Source organism: Pseudochaenichthys georgianus, unplaced genomic scaffold, assembly GCF_902827115.2.
Source record: "Pseudochaenichthys georgianus unplaced genomic scaffold, fPseGeo1.2 scaffold_889_arrow_ctg1, whole genome shotgun sequence".
In the NCBI taxonomy this organism is placed as follows: Eukaryota; Metazoa; Chordata; class Actinopteri; order Perciformes; family Channichthyidae; genus Pseudochaenichthys; species Pseudochaenichthys georgianus.
The window spans coordinates 35,851-51,705 of NW_027263423.1; the positions used below are offsets into that span (position 1 = coordinate 35,851).

The 15,855-nt window shown below is 40.4% G+C and overlaps 1 protein-coding gene across 1 annotated transcript; it reads right to left on the minus strand.

Annotated features, from left to right (window-relative positions):
- Positions 1 to 2: 2 nt before the first annotated feature.
- neil3 (nei-like DNA glycosylase 3) lies at positions 3 to 13,487 on the minus strand. Its single transcript, XM_034080105.2, has 10 exons — positions 13,239 to 13,487; positions 12,993 to 13,102; positions 11,767 to 11,901; positions 11,162 to 11,375; positions 9,596 to 9,670; positions 9,114 to 9,280; positions 4,618 to 4,781; positions 2,832 to 3,246; positions 2,377 to 2,548; positions 3 to 359 (listed from the first exon to the last, which is right to left on the minus strand). Exons 1-10 carry the CDS (start codon positions 13,341 to 13,343, stop codon positions 177 to 179), a joined length of 1,740 nt encoding a protein of 579 aa, XP_033935996.1. The 5' UTR covers positions 13,344 to 13,487; the 3' UTR covers positions 3 to 176.
- Between the last annotated feature and the right edge of the window lie 2,368 nt (positions 13,488 to 15,855).

A 15,855-nucleotide genomic window follows, 5' to 3' on the forward strand; every position in this document is an offset into this window, starting at 1 on the left:
CTTTGTTTGTTTAATTCTTTATTATTTTTCTTGTGAAACACACAGACAACAATAGGTCATACAAATATAGGTTCAACATTTTTGGACTTAAATCTAACTTTACCAAGCTGGTGAAGGGATACCTAAACATATAGGCATCAGGGTTGAATATAGAAGTATTGCACTGCTAACACACATCAACAGCCAGGGAGGATGGATATCCCCGGTCCCTTCTCTGCCCACTTGAAGAATTCACACTGCTTCCCTTGCTGCAGGCTGCAGGTGTAGAAGTTGCGGCCGTTGTTTGGTCCCAGCTTCAGAACCGTCCTCATTAAGCAGCGCTTCCCGTGCTGACAGGAGGGGAAGTGTGTGTCAGCCCACTGCAACACAGAACAAAGGTTTAATCCTCTTAGTGGTTATTTTAGGCATTACACATTTGATTCGAAAAAATACTCTGAACCAGGGGTGTCCGAACCTTCTTCACCGAGGGCCACATACAGAAACATATACAAAGGGCTGGGCCACTCACTAGAGGTGAGGTATATTGCCTCATAAGTTCAGTTGGAAAAATCAATCCAATGTAGGGCTAAACGATATATCGCGTCATGGCGATAACCACGATATGCGCGATATTCACATCGCAGGGACGTGCGATATTAAGTAGGTAAATGAACTCAAACACGTCATGTTACAATTATTTTGCTGCTTGCTACAAAAGGAACATTTCTGCGGCTCTCATGTCAGGGGTACTTGAGTGAGTGACATGCAGGCTCTGCATACACAGTAAACCACCAATCACAATCTTGATCAGATCACGGCAGGCCCCACCCCGCTAGTTTGCAGACCATCAAAACACCGGTAAAAAAGGAGCGAGGCACAGGAGGACAATACCGGCGAGAATGAAGATTTACTTCCAAAAAGTAAAGCAACATCTGCCATCTGGAACGATTTTGGATACAAAAAGGTTCTTCTCTTCTTCATTCACAGATGAACCCCCTTATTTGAGGGTAAGCAATATGCATTATCATGACATGTTAGATCATGACTTAAGGTATGATGCGTCAACCAGTTAAGATCCAGACGTCCGTGATTAAAATCTTCATCCGGTTAAATATAGTTAAAAAAAATATATACCGCAGGGGAAAAAAATATCGCAATGTCAGTTTTTTTTCAATATCGTGCAGCCCTAATCCAATGTAGGTAAATTATTCTTGATACTTGAAAATGCTGTTAGAAAACAACTGCCTACTCCACAGCTCTCCATCGGGTTTCACTCATTTTGTTAGCAGCTCATTCCTTAAAGTGCACCTATTATGCTATTCTAAGGCATATATTATGGGTCTCAGATATATACAAATATATAAAAACATGTCTGATGTGTTTTGCTCAAAATACAAACAGATCATGCATTTTAGACATCCCTCATATCCCTCTTTTCCAGCCCTGTTAGAGAAACGCGGATTTTGGGTCCTTAGCTTGAAAAAAAAGAAGGAGGAGGCGGAGCTAATGCCTGATTAGAAGTTAAATTCTGTTGTGATAAAACGCCATCCTGTTCTAAACCACATCAAGGATTATTTCTGAAACAGTATGGAGCTCAAATGCTTTTTCTCTTGCGGGTTTATCACAAGGTGAGTTCTTTTTTTATTTCCTGCTTTTTAAACACGTGCTCTTCAGTACAGGTTAGCTCTGAGTGTTAGCGAGGCTTGCTAATGTAAACACAGACCATATTACGTCCAAAACACGTCAGGCATTGTTTCTGAAGGCAACTTTCTGCACCATCAGAAATTACGTAATATCGGCAGCAAATCTGTATCCGCTCGTTGTACCCCGTTTTTTAAATATTTGGGTACGGCGGAAAAGAGAAAGGGTTTTATTTTCTGATGCTGCGTGAGTTCCCCGGCACACCGGGGACACGTATTTATGTATAAAAAGACATAAAAAGTGCATTTTGCATGATAGGTCCCCTTTCAAACAGAAGCTTCAGATTGGTTTCAAGGTTTTTTTATTTGTCATACGAACATAGCTACAGTGTTGTTATGACGATGAAAATCTTAGGTCACAGGCTCCTCCAACAGTGCTGTGAAAATATGTTATTGGGCTTTTTTCTTATCAAACTAACTTTAATTGACTGAATTTATTTGAAAATTGGGCTTATTATAAACACATGAATACCGTGTAATATAGTTGAACATATATATTTAATTAGCACAATATAAGAAAAGCAGAAGTTTATTATACTTAAGTGAGTCATACTTTTTGAATTTGCTGAGGGCGTATTCAAAATGTTCCGCGGGCCGCATTTGGCCCCCGGGCCGTAGTTTGGACACCCCTGCTCTAAAGCTATTTGTTCTCCAGGCGACACAATGCCATATAGATGAGTTAGTTTTCCCTTTTCACCTCAAAGAAGTTGCACTTGGTCTCCCTGGGCAACGAGCAGGAGTAAAACTGTCGTCCCTTATTCTCCCCCTCCTTGTGGACCGCTCTGAGGACGGCTGGACGACTATGGGATGCACAACAAGGGGAGCTGGAAGTGGAAGGGCTGCGGCCTGTCGCTTCGACTTTACGCTTACTGACAGAAGTAAAGAAACAGTCTTATTAGTTTTACAATGGATGGAAAATAAACCTCACAATCCTCATTAGTGAACAAACAACCTCTCTTCAGCTGTGTGTGGTTATGAGTTAGTGAAATGGTATCCTATTATAGCTATTCATCAATCTTTTTTTTAACAATGCTGCATTAGAATGTCCACACATGTCAGATACTTCTTCATCCCACTTATCTCCCCGAGTTTGCAAGAAACTTCTCTTATTATAAACTTATTCATGAATAGCCAAGCGAGGGATTCACTCACCTCGTGTTGGGGGCCCCATTTTGAGCATTGTTACTGGGAAAGGGACTGTGATCAATTCTCATTTTCTTGGATGGGTGACTGTAGGAGGCCAGCGATTCCCCGTTGGAGAGCTCGCCACTTTCCCTCTGCCAGCCACCAGAGGCATAATTGGGGCTTGTTGTCCCCTGGCAGACGCTGTATTTATATAAAGCCCGCTCTGCCGCCAAGGAATTCAAATGACTCCCGGCTGAAGAGAGAGGGGAGTTTGCAGGCTTTGTCTTCTCGCTCAAGTCAGAGAAAACAAGGGTGGAAGTCCCGAATGCAGACCTCCAGTTGACTTTGAGCTCCTCTTGTGGCTTTGTGAAGGCACTGCAGGGGTATTTAATCAAATCAGTGGTGAAGGGTGATGCCTCCGTGTTCGTGCCATCTTTGTGGACTGTGGAGATGGAGAGAGAAATCATTCCGTGCTCAGCAGCTGCAGCTTATATTGGTACACGGTCTGCTCTCATAAAATCCAGGTTGTTGTTGGCTTTAAGTTTATTATTTAGCTATAAAAGTTTACAAGTAAGCAGCAGACTGGGGCTCTCTGTCGTCAAATAAAATGTCGAGCAATCTGTTGAGCTTAAGATGACCTTATGAACATTTCTGTGAGATGAACCCCCGTGTAATAAAACTCTAAAAGAAGTATGTTTTCAGTAATGTTGGCAACAGTCATTAACAGAGCTGTGAATACGTAGCACTCTCCCCTCCCTCAACTAACATTAATGTGCCATTGAGCAAGGCACTTAACCCCCAGCTGTTATAGTGAAGCAGCTCAGTGGTCAACAGAAGAACATGGAAATATAAGTGCAGAAATGCAAATCAGGATATTACGGCAAAAAGTGCTCAGTCAAGTTTCCTGTATAGTCTATTAAACATTTCCACGGGTTTTAAAAAGATTTCATCCAAAAATAAAACTTACTTCGACTTATGTCAGTTTCAAAATACAGGGTTTGTTTGCACTTTAAGATTGTGTTGATCCTTTATTTCAATTTTGAACCACATTTAAACGGTTGGTTTCAAGAAGTTTCCGGTAAAAAGGGACTCAGACTTTTTTTTGACTTTTTTTTACACTGAAATAAAAAGTACAAAAGATCTATTCAAAGTGATCTCAATTATTTTTCAAAATAATATGCAAAATGTTTTTATTGGAACTGTGAATGCAACCACATATCCTGAAAATGACGGTTTCTGTCCTGTGCAAAGAAGAATTCGGGAACATTATCAGAACCAACGTCAGGCTGACTTGATAGTCTGCAATTACATATGCTTTTCAGTATAACAAAATAAGACATGAGCAATTATTTGTAAGTATTTTTCATAAAACTACAATGAGCTACTATTAAAAAACTGATTTTACTCAGAATTTGGCAGTGTGATCCTTAAAAAAAAAAAATACTAAGAAAACCATTCAACTGTGGTCTGCTGTTGCAACAGAGAGACAGCGAGGACATTTCCTTTAAACACTAGTTGACTGCTGCCATAATGTATCTCCAGATAGTCCGAGACAAATAGCCAGCTGACGGACACGCTCATTACTTGTTCAGCAAAACACCGACACACCCACTACTACTGAGCTCGACTGCAGTTTCACTTCAACAGCTTGATGTCTGGTGCCTTGCTCAGAAGAACTTGAGTGTCATTGGCAAACGGCATCATTCAGGGATCGTTCAGCCAAACTACAGCCACTAGTATTTGATCTCTTGCTAACAAGGACCTTCTGTCACGCCGTTACACTCAGCGACTGTAAAAGCAGCGTTTCACTCACCCTCAGGTTTGGGAGTGAGGCAGGCGTCACAGGACTTGGCCGTCGGCTGGTTGATGAGCGTGCACAGCTGACAGGCCCAGTCCTCTTCCTCCTTTTTAGCCACGCAATCATTGGTTCTCTCATTGTAGACCCAGCCAATCAAACTGTTTCTGACCGGGAGCTTACTGGATGAAGGAAAGACAAGAGTGAACATGGTTATAGCATTATATTTTACTGATGCTTTTATCAGGGGCGACTTGCATACAGTTTAATACCGTATAAACTAATGGAAGTAAGTTGGGGTTAAAGGGGCACTATTGTGCTTTTTTGGCTCTCCCTTTCCTGTAGTGTGTTAAGAGGTTTCTGTGCATGTAAATGGTCTGCAAAGGCTAAATCCGAAAGTGCCCTCCAGAGGGAGTTTTGCTCTCTCTCACACACACACACACACACACACACACACACACACACACACACACACACACACACACACACACACACACACACACACACACACACACACACACACACACACACACACACACACACACACACACACACACACACACACACACACACACACACACACACACACACACACACACACACACACACACACCCCGCCCTGCCCTGCCTGAAACACCTCCATTGGACTCCTTTGTTTACTGTCACACAGTAACATCACTATGTAATGTTGTCTTCTATTGGCCGTCCAGCTAACCAATCAGAGCAGACTGGGCTCTGGTTTCAGACAGAGGGTGAAAAGAGGTGCTGCAAAAAAGAGAAAAATAAAGAGCTTTTGAACATTAAAGCATGGAGACATGTCACAGTAAGGACACTACATACAAATAGGATCCTGAAAATGAGCAGAATGTGTCCTTTTGAAGTATCTCGCCTAAGGATGCTTCGGCATGTTTGCTGTAGGGTTGGGGGTCGAAACTCTGACTTAAAAAAAAAAAAATAGATACCGTGGCTGATATTATGGTTAATGTATGCAAACAGGTACCTTTAGTGTTTATACAAAAGCACACATGATTCATTCAAACACTTGATTCAAACTTATACCAGTCAACAAATGTTTAGAATATTTCCACATGTTCTGATATAAACTATTTAGAGAATTGATGGCTGACTAAATACTAACAAAACACATACCAATAACACAACTACATTGACAATAAAACTTTCTAAAACACTTTTCACTAGAAGAGAACATTATAATTTTCATGAACATAATATTTCACGAGGGATTTTGTATTACATTCATTCGTTTTACCTAAGTGTAATAAACTGTCAACCGAGTGTATTTCCATCTTGGGAAAATGACTTCTTGATGCATGGAAATGTGACAAAACGGACTATTCCATTTCGTTACGTTACAGTTTCCCAGAATCATTTCCAGTGTGTGCATATGCACACACACACACACGTCCCTGATTACCTATAGCAGGCAATTAATCCTTACAAACGGCAAATAAAAAATGAGCAATACACATTCAATTTTCCGCAGCTATTTCTGTAACCTCATTATGGAAAACACAGGCCGACAGAAGAGGCGACTTTAAATAGACAAACATTTGCGCTTCAGGCTGAGGATGAAGATACGCGACAACGTGTTTCACATAATAGCTCCGAGCCTACATGTTAGCGCGCTGACATGAAGCTCAACTGTGTTTGACAAGAAGGCAATGCTGCAATGCCAACAGTGATGAAGGAGGGAAGTAGCAGCGGCTTTCTGAAAACTTTCCTCACAGATTGCTTTATCAGCTGTGTAATGCGTTGTAAGGGCTTAAGGCGCTAACCCCTCGCAAAGCTTTGCTCAAATACAACCCAGGAGGTGTTGAGCCTGTGCCCTGTCTGGCAAACACAGCCTTATATGCGCATCCATTTCCCCCATAACACTTCCCACTCCCTGCCAAGCCCATCTGCCTGCAAAGATGGCCTCTATAAATATGAGCGTATTATCTAAAAGGCTTTAGAACTTTCTGCAGAGACTTGGAAAAATTACAACTCGCTATACCGTCTTGCTTTTGGCATTAAATTAAAATGTATGTAGAATCAAAAGCCTGCAAAAAGGGTTATATGCTAGTTATAAAGAATACACTACGAATCCTCTTGTTTATTCAGTTACACTGAATGTAAACTACTATCAATATACTGTAACATTTGATATAAAGTTGTTAGGTACGTCATTAAAAGTAAAAGTTCTGCATTCAAAATGACAAGTACAGAGGTGCACAATGTACTTGAATTATTCAAAGTAAAAGTACTTAGAACAGTTTCATACCATTATATGATTGGATCATTGTGATGTGAGCAGTACTTAAGCACTAAGAAAGGTGTCTTTTTGGAAGCAAATGCAGTACCACTTGCAATGGTTTCACTTATTTGTAAGCGTCTGTACCGACAGGATTCTGCCTTTTCCGAGTTTCTATTTTAATGGTTGAATGCACTTATTGTTAACAGTCCTTGGGTTAGTCAAAAGGTACTTGAGGGTTTCTACTATAACCAAACCTCACTGGAATTAATGAATGAAGCATCATTTAGTTAATACTTTAGAAGTAAATGCTAAAAATGTACAAGCAGGGATGGGCAACCTGGGTGGTGGTGGGGGCCTGTACACGCACACACATTCGTGATCACACGCACACAAATTCCATGTATTGTATGTAATTATTAACAAATATACGTATGGCGCGTTTCCACTGCAGCGGGTAGCTCGCTTTAAGCGTGCCGAGCCGTGCGGGGCCCGTTTTTGGTTTCGTTTCCACTTGGCCTAGTTTTGGCCCAGGGCTACTTTTTCACCTTTTTTCTGGCCCGACTAAATCGTGGTTCTAGGGCCAGGAACAACCAGGCTGAGTCGGGCTGAGTATGCTAAACTAGAGAGAATCGCTGGCAAGGGGGCTACAACTACAAGATGAACATATTTGACCGTGATTTAATTGTAATACATGTTTCAAAATGATGCCGAAGTAACAACATACTGATACCGGTTAGTAACAACCATGAATTAATGCTTTGACAAGTCTGCAGACAGACGGCAGGCGAAACACCCTTTTAAAATGCGTGCTTTCTAAATGTAGCTTGGCTAAGCTAACGTTATATATGCTCCGACCGTCCACACTCACAACAACGGCCTATACAGACATAAATAAACCAGCGACTGTATTCGCCATGACACAGGCAGTCTGTGGTTTGTACTTGTTTCACTTTTGTCTAGTTTCTGAACAGATATGAAGAGCTGTGAGCTCTGAGTGCTAACAGCTAACGGCTGTGTTGTTTTTCTGGGGCTCTCATTGAAGATGACATCACGGCTCCGCCTACACTGCGTTACTATAGTAACTGCCCCAGTTCCTAAACTGTAATGGAAGCGCAGCATTAAAGTGAGCCGGGCCTAACCAAACCGAGCGAGGCCTGCAGTGGAAACGCGCCATAAGTCTGACATCTTCATTGACATTTTACAATCTTTCAGGGAACATCCTCTAATAAGCTCACTAAACAAATATCAGTTCACAGAAATGTTATTTAAGTTTTAAATGTGTGAACACTAACCCAGACATTAGTAGTCTAACTTGAACCTAAGACACAATAAGGGGAATGTCAACACCTGTCAACCCGCACTCTGCTGTTCCTCAGCGCCGCTCCCCCTCCCGATGAAATTATGAATGAAAAGCAGTTTTTTTTTATCTGATTTCAAATAAACAAAGTCTTGGTTTTTAGAATATTAAACTTGTTTCACCAAATTCAGATGATGAATGCAACTTTGAAGCTTGTAACGGCATAATTACAAGAGGCAACTTAACGTCACAGCAGGCATAACAACAGCCTGTGTTTCTTATGAGGGTTTCCCCGGGAAACAAACACAATACACACAAACGCGTCACAGGTTATTTTGCGGTATGTGGCTGCCGAAAAAAACATGTACGCAGATCGCGACGTAACTAGGAGTCTAGTGGACGGTATCAGTACTACAAGTACAACATTAAAAATAATTTTTTTTTTTTATTAATTACGTTGTTTTTAAATTAATCTGAGGGCCACAAAAAAAGGAGGTGGGGGCCGTCAGTATAATATTTACAGTAGAATTGTGATATAAAGCTAAATCCCCTCACTGAAGAAGGGCATTGCTTTAATATACATTTGTATGGGGAATGTCTGGACCAAATTTCAAAATACCTCACATAAATAAATAATATATTTTTGTCAAAAGAATAAAAGGTATCTGAGGATTTCTACATGTGTTTAACCTCACTAGTATTAATGAGGCATTATCTAGTTAATTATTCAGAAGCAAATACAGTAAATGTATAGAAAATCTAATTACTACTACAAGCTGTATACTTTAGAATTGTGATATAAAGTTCCATCCCTTTACTGAAAAAGGGCTTGTTATTTTATGTTGCTTCAGACAGTGGAAGCCGTGTTGGCTTCAAACACTTTTGCACACCACTGGACCAAACCCCAGCAGTCCCATAAAAAAGAATGCAGTCAAAGTGCCACAGGTCTTTGAGGATTTGTACCTGAGCTCAACCTGGCTGGGATCACCCGTCTGACAGCTCTCGCAGAGGTAAGTCATCCTGCCGTTGTCTCCAAGACGACAGACCGTGATGGCTCGAGAGCACTGGCCGCACTGGGGATGCTTGTAGACTTTGTAATGTTTGCACAGAGGAGAGCCAGATTTGCGACACTGATAGAGATGAGGAGGGCAAACAAGGAGTGAATAAAGAGGAGATGATAAAGAGAAAAGTGAAAAACACATCCACCTTTCCTCACTTCTATAATCATCTATTATGCATGGACAGGAATGTTTGTTTTCTGTAGTCACTGGGGCTTTGCATTGTTCTATCCTTCCTCTGCAATACAGACAGATTTGAAGTTAATCCATTATTTCAAGTCAGTCTAAATGAGGTGTTAGCTAAGTACCCATAAGCCAATGTGTGTGCACATATAAAGCTATGAAACCCTTTCAAATGTTCTTGTTATCGCTTTAAAAACGTCAAACCTTGTAAAACAGAAGAGTGAAATCCCGCGTCATCTTCACCAAGTGGTGGATCTGCTCGCCTGTCAGCTGTTTCACCTGAGAATAGAGCAGCACAGTTCACAGCAGGAGAGTGAATCAAATATAGCTGTTCATATCTAAAAGCACAGATGAAAGCCGCTTCACAGTCAGCGAATCAATGATACACGCATATAAACAATAAAAACCGCCGGACATGAAAGAAAAAAGAGGACTTAAAATGATGCAACAGAGCAAAATGGCATACAATGCATTTCCAAGACTTAAACCCCAGGCAGCGAGAACCTGTCTCTGGCTCGCTCAATGTGAAAAGATCTAAGGACACAGACAGACACCGTGTGGTTCTTTCAGGACACCTCGGGCTCCATAATGGAGGCGAAGCTCACAAACTATCCACCGGTCTCAGAGGAAGAAGGGGCCAAAAGTCAGACGTGTCGTAGAGACATCGTAAGGTAATAGAAGGTCTGCAGGATTTGAAAACAATTTTTTATTGAAATAATTTGACTAATAATAATTGCGATATTACTTATGAGCTAAGGAGCAATGACCATTTTGAAACCATTGTTCACACCATTAATACAATACTATATAATAAAATGATCACAGTGTGATATTTCTTTAAGAGGATTTGTACCAATTTGTTATTATTATTATTAAAATCATTGTATGCCGGGACTTCCTGTGCCGCCGACAATACTTAAAAGGTCCCGTGTCACGGCCATTTCTACTGATCATGATTCCATTGTTGAGGTCTACTAGAATAGATTTACATTGTGCAATTTTCCAAACTCACATTGGTTTCTCATACAGCATCTCTGTATAGTCTGGGTATTCACTCTCTGTCCTACACGGCTTGTTGTCGGAGCTCCGCCCCCCCCCCCCATCCCTGTGAGCCCAGTGTGCTCTGATTGGTCGGGACGTTGCGAGGCTCGCTGCTCAGTGAGCTGGCTTACTGGTGTGGTTTCCGGGTCGGCGATACAGCGCGAAACTCATCCTGAGCACACACACACTCACAGCCGAAGTAAAAACAATAAGTGTGGCTTGATATTGAGTAAGAAAAGGTTTCTAACGCTGTGAGAATGGGTCTGCTGCGGAGAGCATTTCTCCACGATCCCAACTCGTCTATTACCAGCGTTCAGGGAGCTCTATGCAAGTCAATGGGACTCCCTGTTAGTTGAACATTTACGCTAAAGGTCCTGGGGTGTGAGGAGCTCCGCGGATTGGTCCATTTTGGTTCCCGGAAGAAACAAATGGAAAAAGAGAAATGTCCAGTGATATTTTGTATTATAACTCAAATGAAAAACCCTACACAAGTCTCAATAAAGACTATATCCATCATGAAAATAAATAAAAAACATTTCCAAGTTTCAAACTGAACGTAAGTGTCGCAATGCGCCCGTTTGTCTTATCCCACTTTCACCTTCCTCATTTCAATGCATCACTCAATAATACAAGTGACCAACTTTATTTTTTTCCCTGTGAGAGTTGTCTTGCATTTGTATTCTCCTTCTTTGTTCCTCTGCTGAACACAATCCATCATCTCTCCCATACCTTCACGGCTGGATGGAGGCCCGAGTCAAACAGGGCTTCGTTTTTAATGATGTTGCCGACTCCCGGCATGATGGCTTGGTCTAGGAGAACGTCACAGAGTATTCTGCCACTCTGGCTCCTCACTGCCTCCTCGGAGCGGGAGACGCTGAACTTGGGGGAGCACACATCCAGACTCTCCATAGCCCTCACCCTCTGCTCACAGTCCTCAGTCAACCTGCAGGCACACAGAACTGGAGGAGTCGAGAAAAGATACGGCTGCTGTTACAGAAAGTGTGCTCCGAGGTCAACTGGAGCTCTCTCGAGGTTACACGTCTCGAAATTGTGTCTCTCATATATTCTGTTTCACTTTGTTTATTATGAGACAGGACAGCATAGGTTACAGTTTCAGACAGCAGGAATAAATGTCTGTCTGGCTGCAGAACAGTACACCAGGACCTTAGAGTCAATGAACAGGACAAATGTCGTGGTTGTGTTGTTCATGCAACAATAGCCGCTGTCTTCAGACACAGCCTAATGTAGGACAAACCCACTGAATGAGGCTCATACCCCAAGGTGAACTTCTGTCACCTCAATCCATCTAGGCTGTGTGCCGGTGTCCCCGTTACCTTATGTCCACAGTGCTATCAAAGAAGCACACAGTGTCGTAAGTCAGGTGTACTTCCAGCACGGGTACGGAGGCAGTCCTCTCCTTCCTCACGGCAGGGTTTATACGCATTGATCCATTCATACCAAAGTGGATTCTAAAGGATGTGAGCATGAAAGGAAGAAGGGAAGAAAAGATAAATTCCACTTAAAGATAGCATGTCTCAATTTATCTCCGAGTTGGCAACAAAAAGGTGGCCTTGTGTTTGCAGACATCAGTGTGTAATGGAATTGTCACAGGCTCCAGGTGGGCAGTAGCTTGTGCGTCTTTCAAGTGGGCTCTCCACAAGGCTCCAACCTGAGTGCTTTACACCCACCAGCTGTAGGCTCTATACAGAGGACTAACTGATATATGTGTTGATTAAAATCAGGGGTGGATTATATGAAGATGACTTAAAAACCGTATGAAAGTCTCAACTGTTCTTAAATTCCAATAGTGTATTTACAGTTGAATTGATAATAATGTTTAAGTATTTGATTCATTGGATTAGCAAAAAGCAGAAGATCTGGATGACTTGTAAAATGTAAGTCTTTGAGGGGTAGTAAAGACTATATAAAAACACTTACTATATGCTATAACTGACTACAATAATACTAATAAAATAAATGGTACATCGATGGTCAAATTCACAACTGCATTGAGGCAGAAAAATCAATGAAACGATTTAACATTCACCTTGTTTTACAGATATCACAGCTATAATAGTGGCACCATGTTTAGTAACAGCTATCAAATACATAATAATATATGACAAAGTATGATTAGTAGAAATACATTTGAAATTCAGGTCACATAATATGACGAGAATAAAAATAGAAGTCACTGGAAATGCAAACTACAGTTGACATTAGATAACCTCTGTAACACTGTATAATCATCACTGCGGGACTAATAAAGGAAACCTGAATCTGATTGATAAATATATTGAAAGGATCATGGTCTACTTTCTCAAAGAGGATCTGTAGAAAAACATGTGCAGGCTTGGACTTCCTTTGAAGCTCTACCATACTGAATTAAGATAGTTTTACTTATTTTGACTTAGCCAAATAGTGTGCACTGCTTACTGCGATTTGTATATTGTACTTGTTGCTATTTTGATACAATTATGCTTAATAGTGCAGTATTTACGCTGTAAAGTGAGCAATAAGTCTCAATAAGATGTGTGTACAGATATGCAGTTTACATTACCTCAAAGCTTTTGCACCGAAGTACATGAAGAGCTCCTTGCCGACCGTTTCAACCCCGGTGTACGGACAACCATGAAACCTCTGGAAGGCATTTCCCCCGGAGTTATGTTTCTGTAAAGAGACATATGGTTAGCAATATCGTTTAGCAGCACTGCCTGTTAACGATAGTATAAAAACCTCTCTTTATACATCCATGATCAAAACTGGACAACACAGACAGCGCGTATAGTGACATAACATGACTTACGGTGGATGTTGTCAAACTGCCTTTGATTTCCTTAATCTTTTGTCCTTTTTTAACTTTTGCACGGATTTTCTCTCCGTTTAATGTAACCCCCGGACCTTCAACCATCTTCGGAATCAGATATTAAAACCAATGTAACAGTAAAAGTGTCCTGCAGCCGGCGGATGAGAGGATTATAAAAGTATGTTGTCGTTTGATTCCCCGCCACCGGATTCAATCTTGCGCATGCGTGGTCTGGTTTGTATACGGAAATGGGCGTTTCATGGTACAGGCATGCATGTACAAAGATAGCGGTATTCTTTATCTACGGTATATGACGTTCTTATTATTATACATCCATGTATACGACACATCATTCTAATTATTTTTAAATAATTTAAAAAGTAAAGCAAATTGCTTTTACAAAAGTGCATTACTGCCTCGCTGCTTTTTATCTCACTGACCTACAAAACAACCTACACAGGATCATATCACTGGTAGTTACACAGCAAAGCACAAACATCAATCACACAGGTGGATATGCCTACATTATGAAAGTGTCCCCTTTTATTTGCAAGTATTTATAAAATAAATTAAGTAAATAATTATGTTGCACAACTCAAACACAGCCTTCACAGAATTGCACTAGCCTATGTATGCATGTCTTTACACTTAACCTCATGTATTACTTCCTTTTATTTCATTGGGAAATGCATTAACTATGACATCAGGGGAGAATAACATATCACTGAAATTGATGATTTAGTTGAAACCATAGGCCTTGCTACATAATAGATATATCCTTCATTATACAGTTCATCCTACAATCTAGAATAAAATGTTAAACCAATGATTGGATATCAGCTGTTGTGATATTTTGTAAACCTAAAGCTCCTTATAATTATTCAATACAAACCCTGAACAGATGTAATGCAGTTCAATCTTCAAATACAATGGTTTACTGTACTACATGTGGAGAAAATATATAGTGCATCTAGGATCGGGAGTACTTTCATTGACTGTCCACATGAAGGCAGTAGTGTATCATTCTTGGGCTTGCAGAATACCAATGTCATCTGTGTGATGTAACCTGAAATGAATAATAAACACAGACAGACAGACAGACGTGAGGAAGTACTGGACCAAAATTGTGACCTTTTATTTAACACTGCTATGTTCAAGTTCCTGAAAATGGCCTGAGTGCGTGCCCCTAACTCGATCCATTATAACATTATTCCAAGTTCAATTTACCTGCCAGATGACAGCTCATGACCTTGTCTATGTTTGTTTAAGGTGTTTCATCTGGCTTAAAAAAATGCAAGGGAATTACAATTTGCATTATTGTCAAAAGATGTTCTGCATGTCTTGCTTTCATAATTGCAGCAACTTGTTTGCTCTGCAGTTTCACCATCCAGAAGGCCTTCTGTTGGCCCAGATAAAAATAGATGTTCTTCAGCCAAGTGAACAGCCATGCCCTCCTTCAAAAAAGGCAGCACTCAGCAATATTGTGTATTAAGTTAACATCTGAAGCTGCTTTCTCACATTGGCTCAAAGGGAAGAGGCACACTTGAAGATATGTCTCACCCAAGGAATAATAATGTAATTCAATTCAAGTTGCAAAAAAATGCCCCGTTACATTCCTCCCTCAGGACCAAGAGTGTCCCAGGATAAAAGCAGAAATGTCCGCCTGAATCTCTAATGAGTTATGTTCACTCCACAGAATGTGAAATATTCAAGATTAAAAAGTGCGAATCATTCCATGTTGTTCGATCCAATTGACTTAAATGATAATGGACAACTCTTTGAATGCATATTTTCCATGTTCATGTCACCTTTCATTAGCACTCAGTGAAGTCCCCCATAGTTGCTTTGAAGGACAGATCAAAAGGGGGTCAAAGGGTAAAATACATGAGTTAATTTTAACCTTTGACCACCAAGTTAATTTGAAGATTACATTACAATGCTGAAAAAGAAAAAGCACTCAGAAATGCATTTACGATGAAGTACTTAAGTAAAAATACAGCAGTGTAAAAATACTCTGTTACAAGAAAAAAGTACCAAAAGTAAAAGTACTTATTGCGAGTAATGTCCCATTTTAGAATCTTTATATTCAATTACTGGATTATAATTATTGATGCATTCATGTGTTCATCACAGCTGGTAAAAGTGTGTACTTTTGATTAGCCATTAATCCTAATCTGTAAAGTAACTGACTTGTCAAATAAATGTAGTGGAGAAAAAAGTACACTATTGACTTCTAAATTGTAGTATACAGCATAAAATAAAAATAATCAATTAAAATAAAAGTACCCCAAAATCGTACTACCTGAGTAAATGTACGTCAATACATTGCTCCACTGCTATCTAGAAATGTTTCTTTTAATTTTGGGATATTGGCTCCAATGCCAGTTTCTTTTGAAGTTGTGTCAGCAGATCATACGGCATACATTGCCGGCTTAAATCTATTGAATGCACCATATTGTAAAATAGTGATTCTACCTGATTTACACCTCCAAAAACACATTTTCAACATGTTTTCCGAGCGTTAACGGTGCTTGATAGCTAATTTGCACTTTGATATTTTCACCTTACCGTTTATCGAGTATATCACTCTCCCCTGGCATTCACAGTGTGTTGCTGT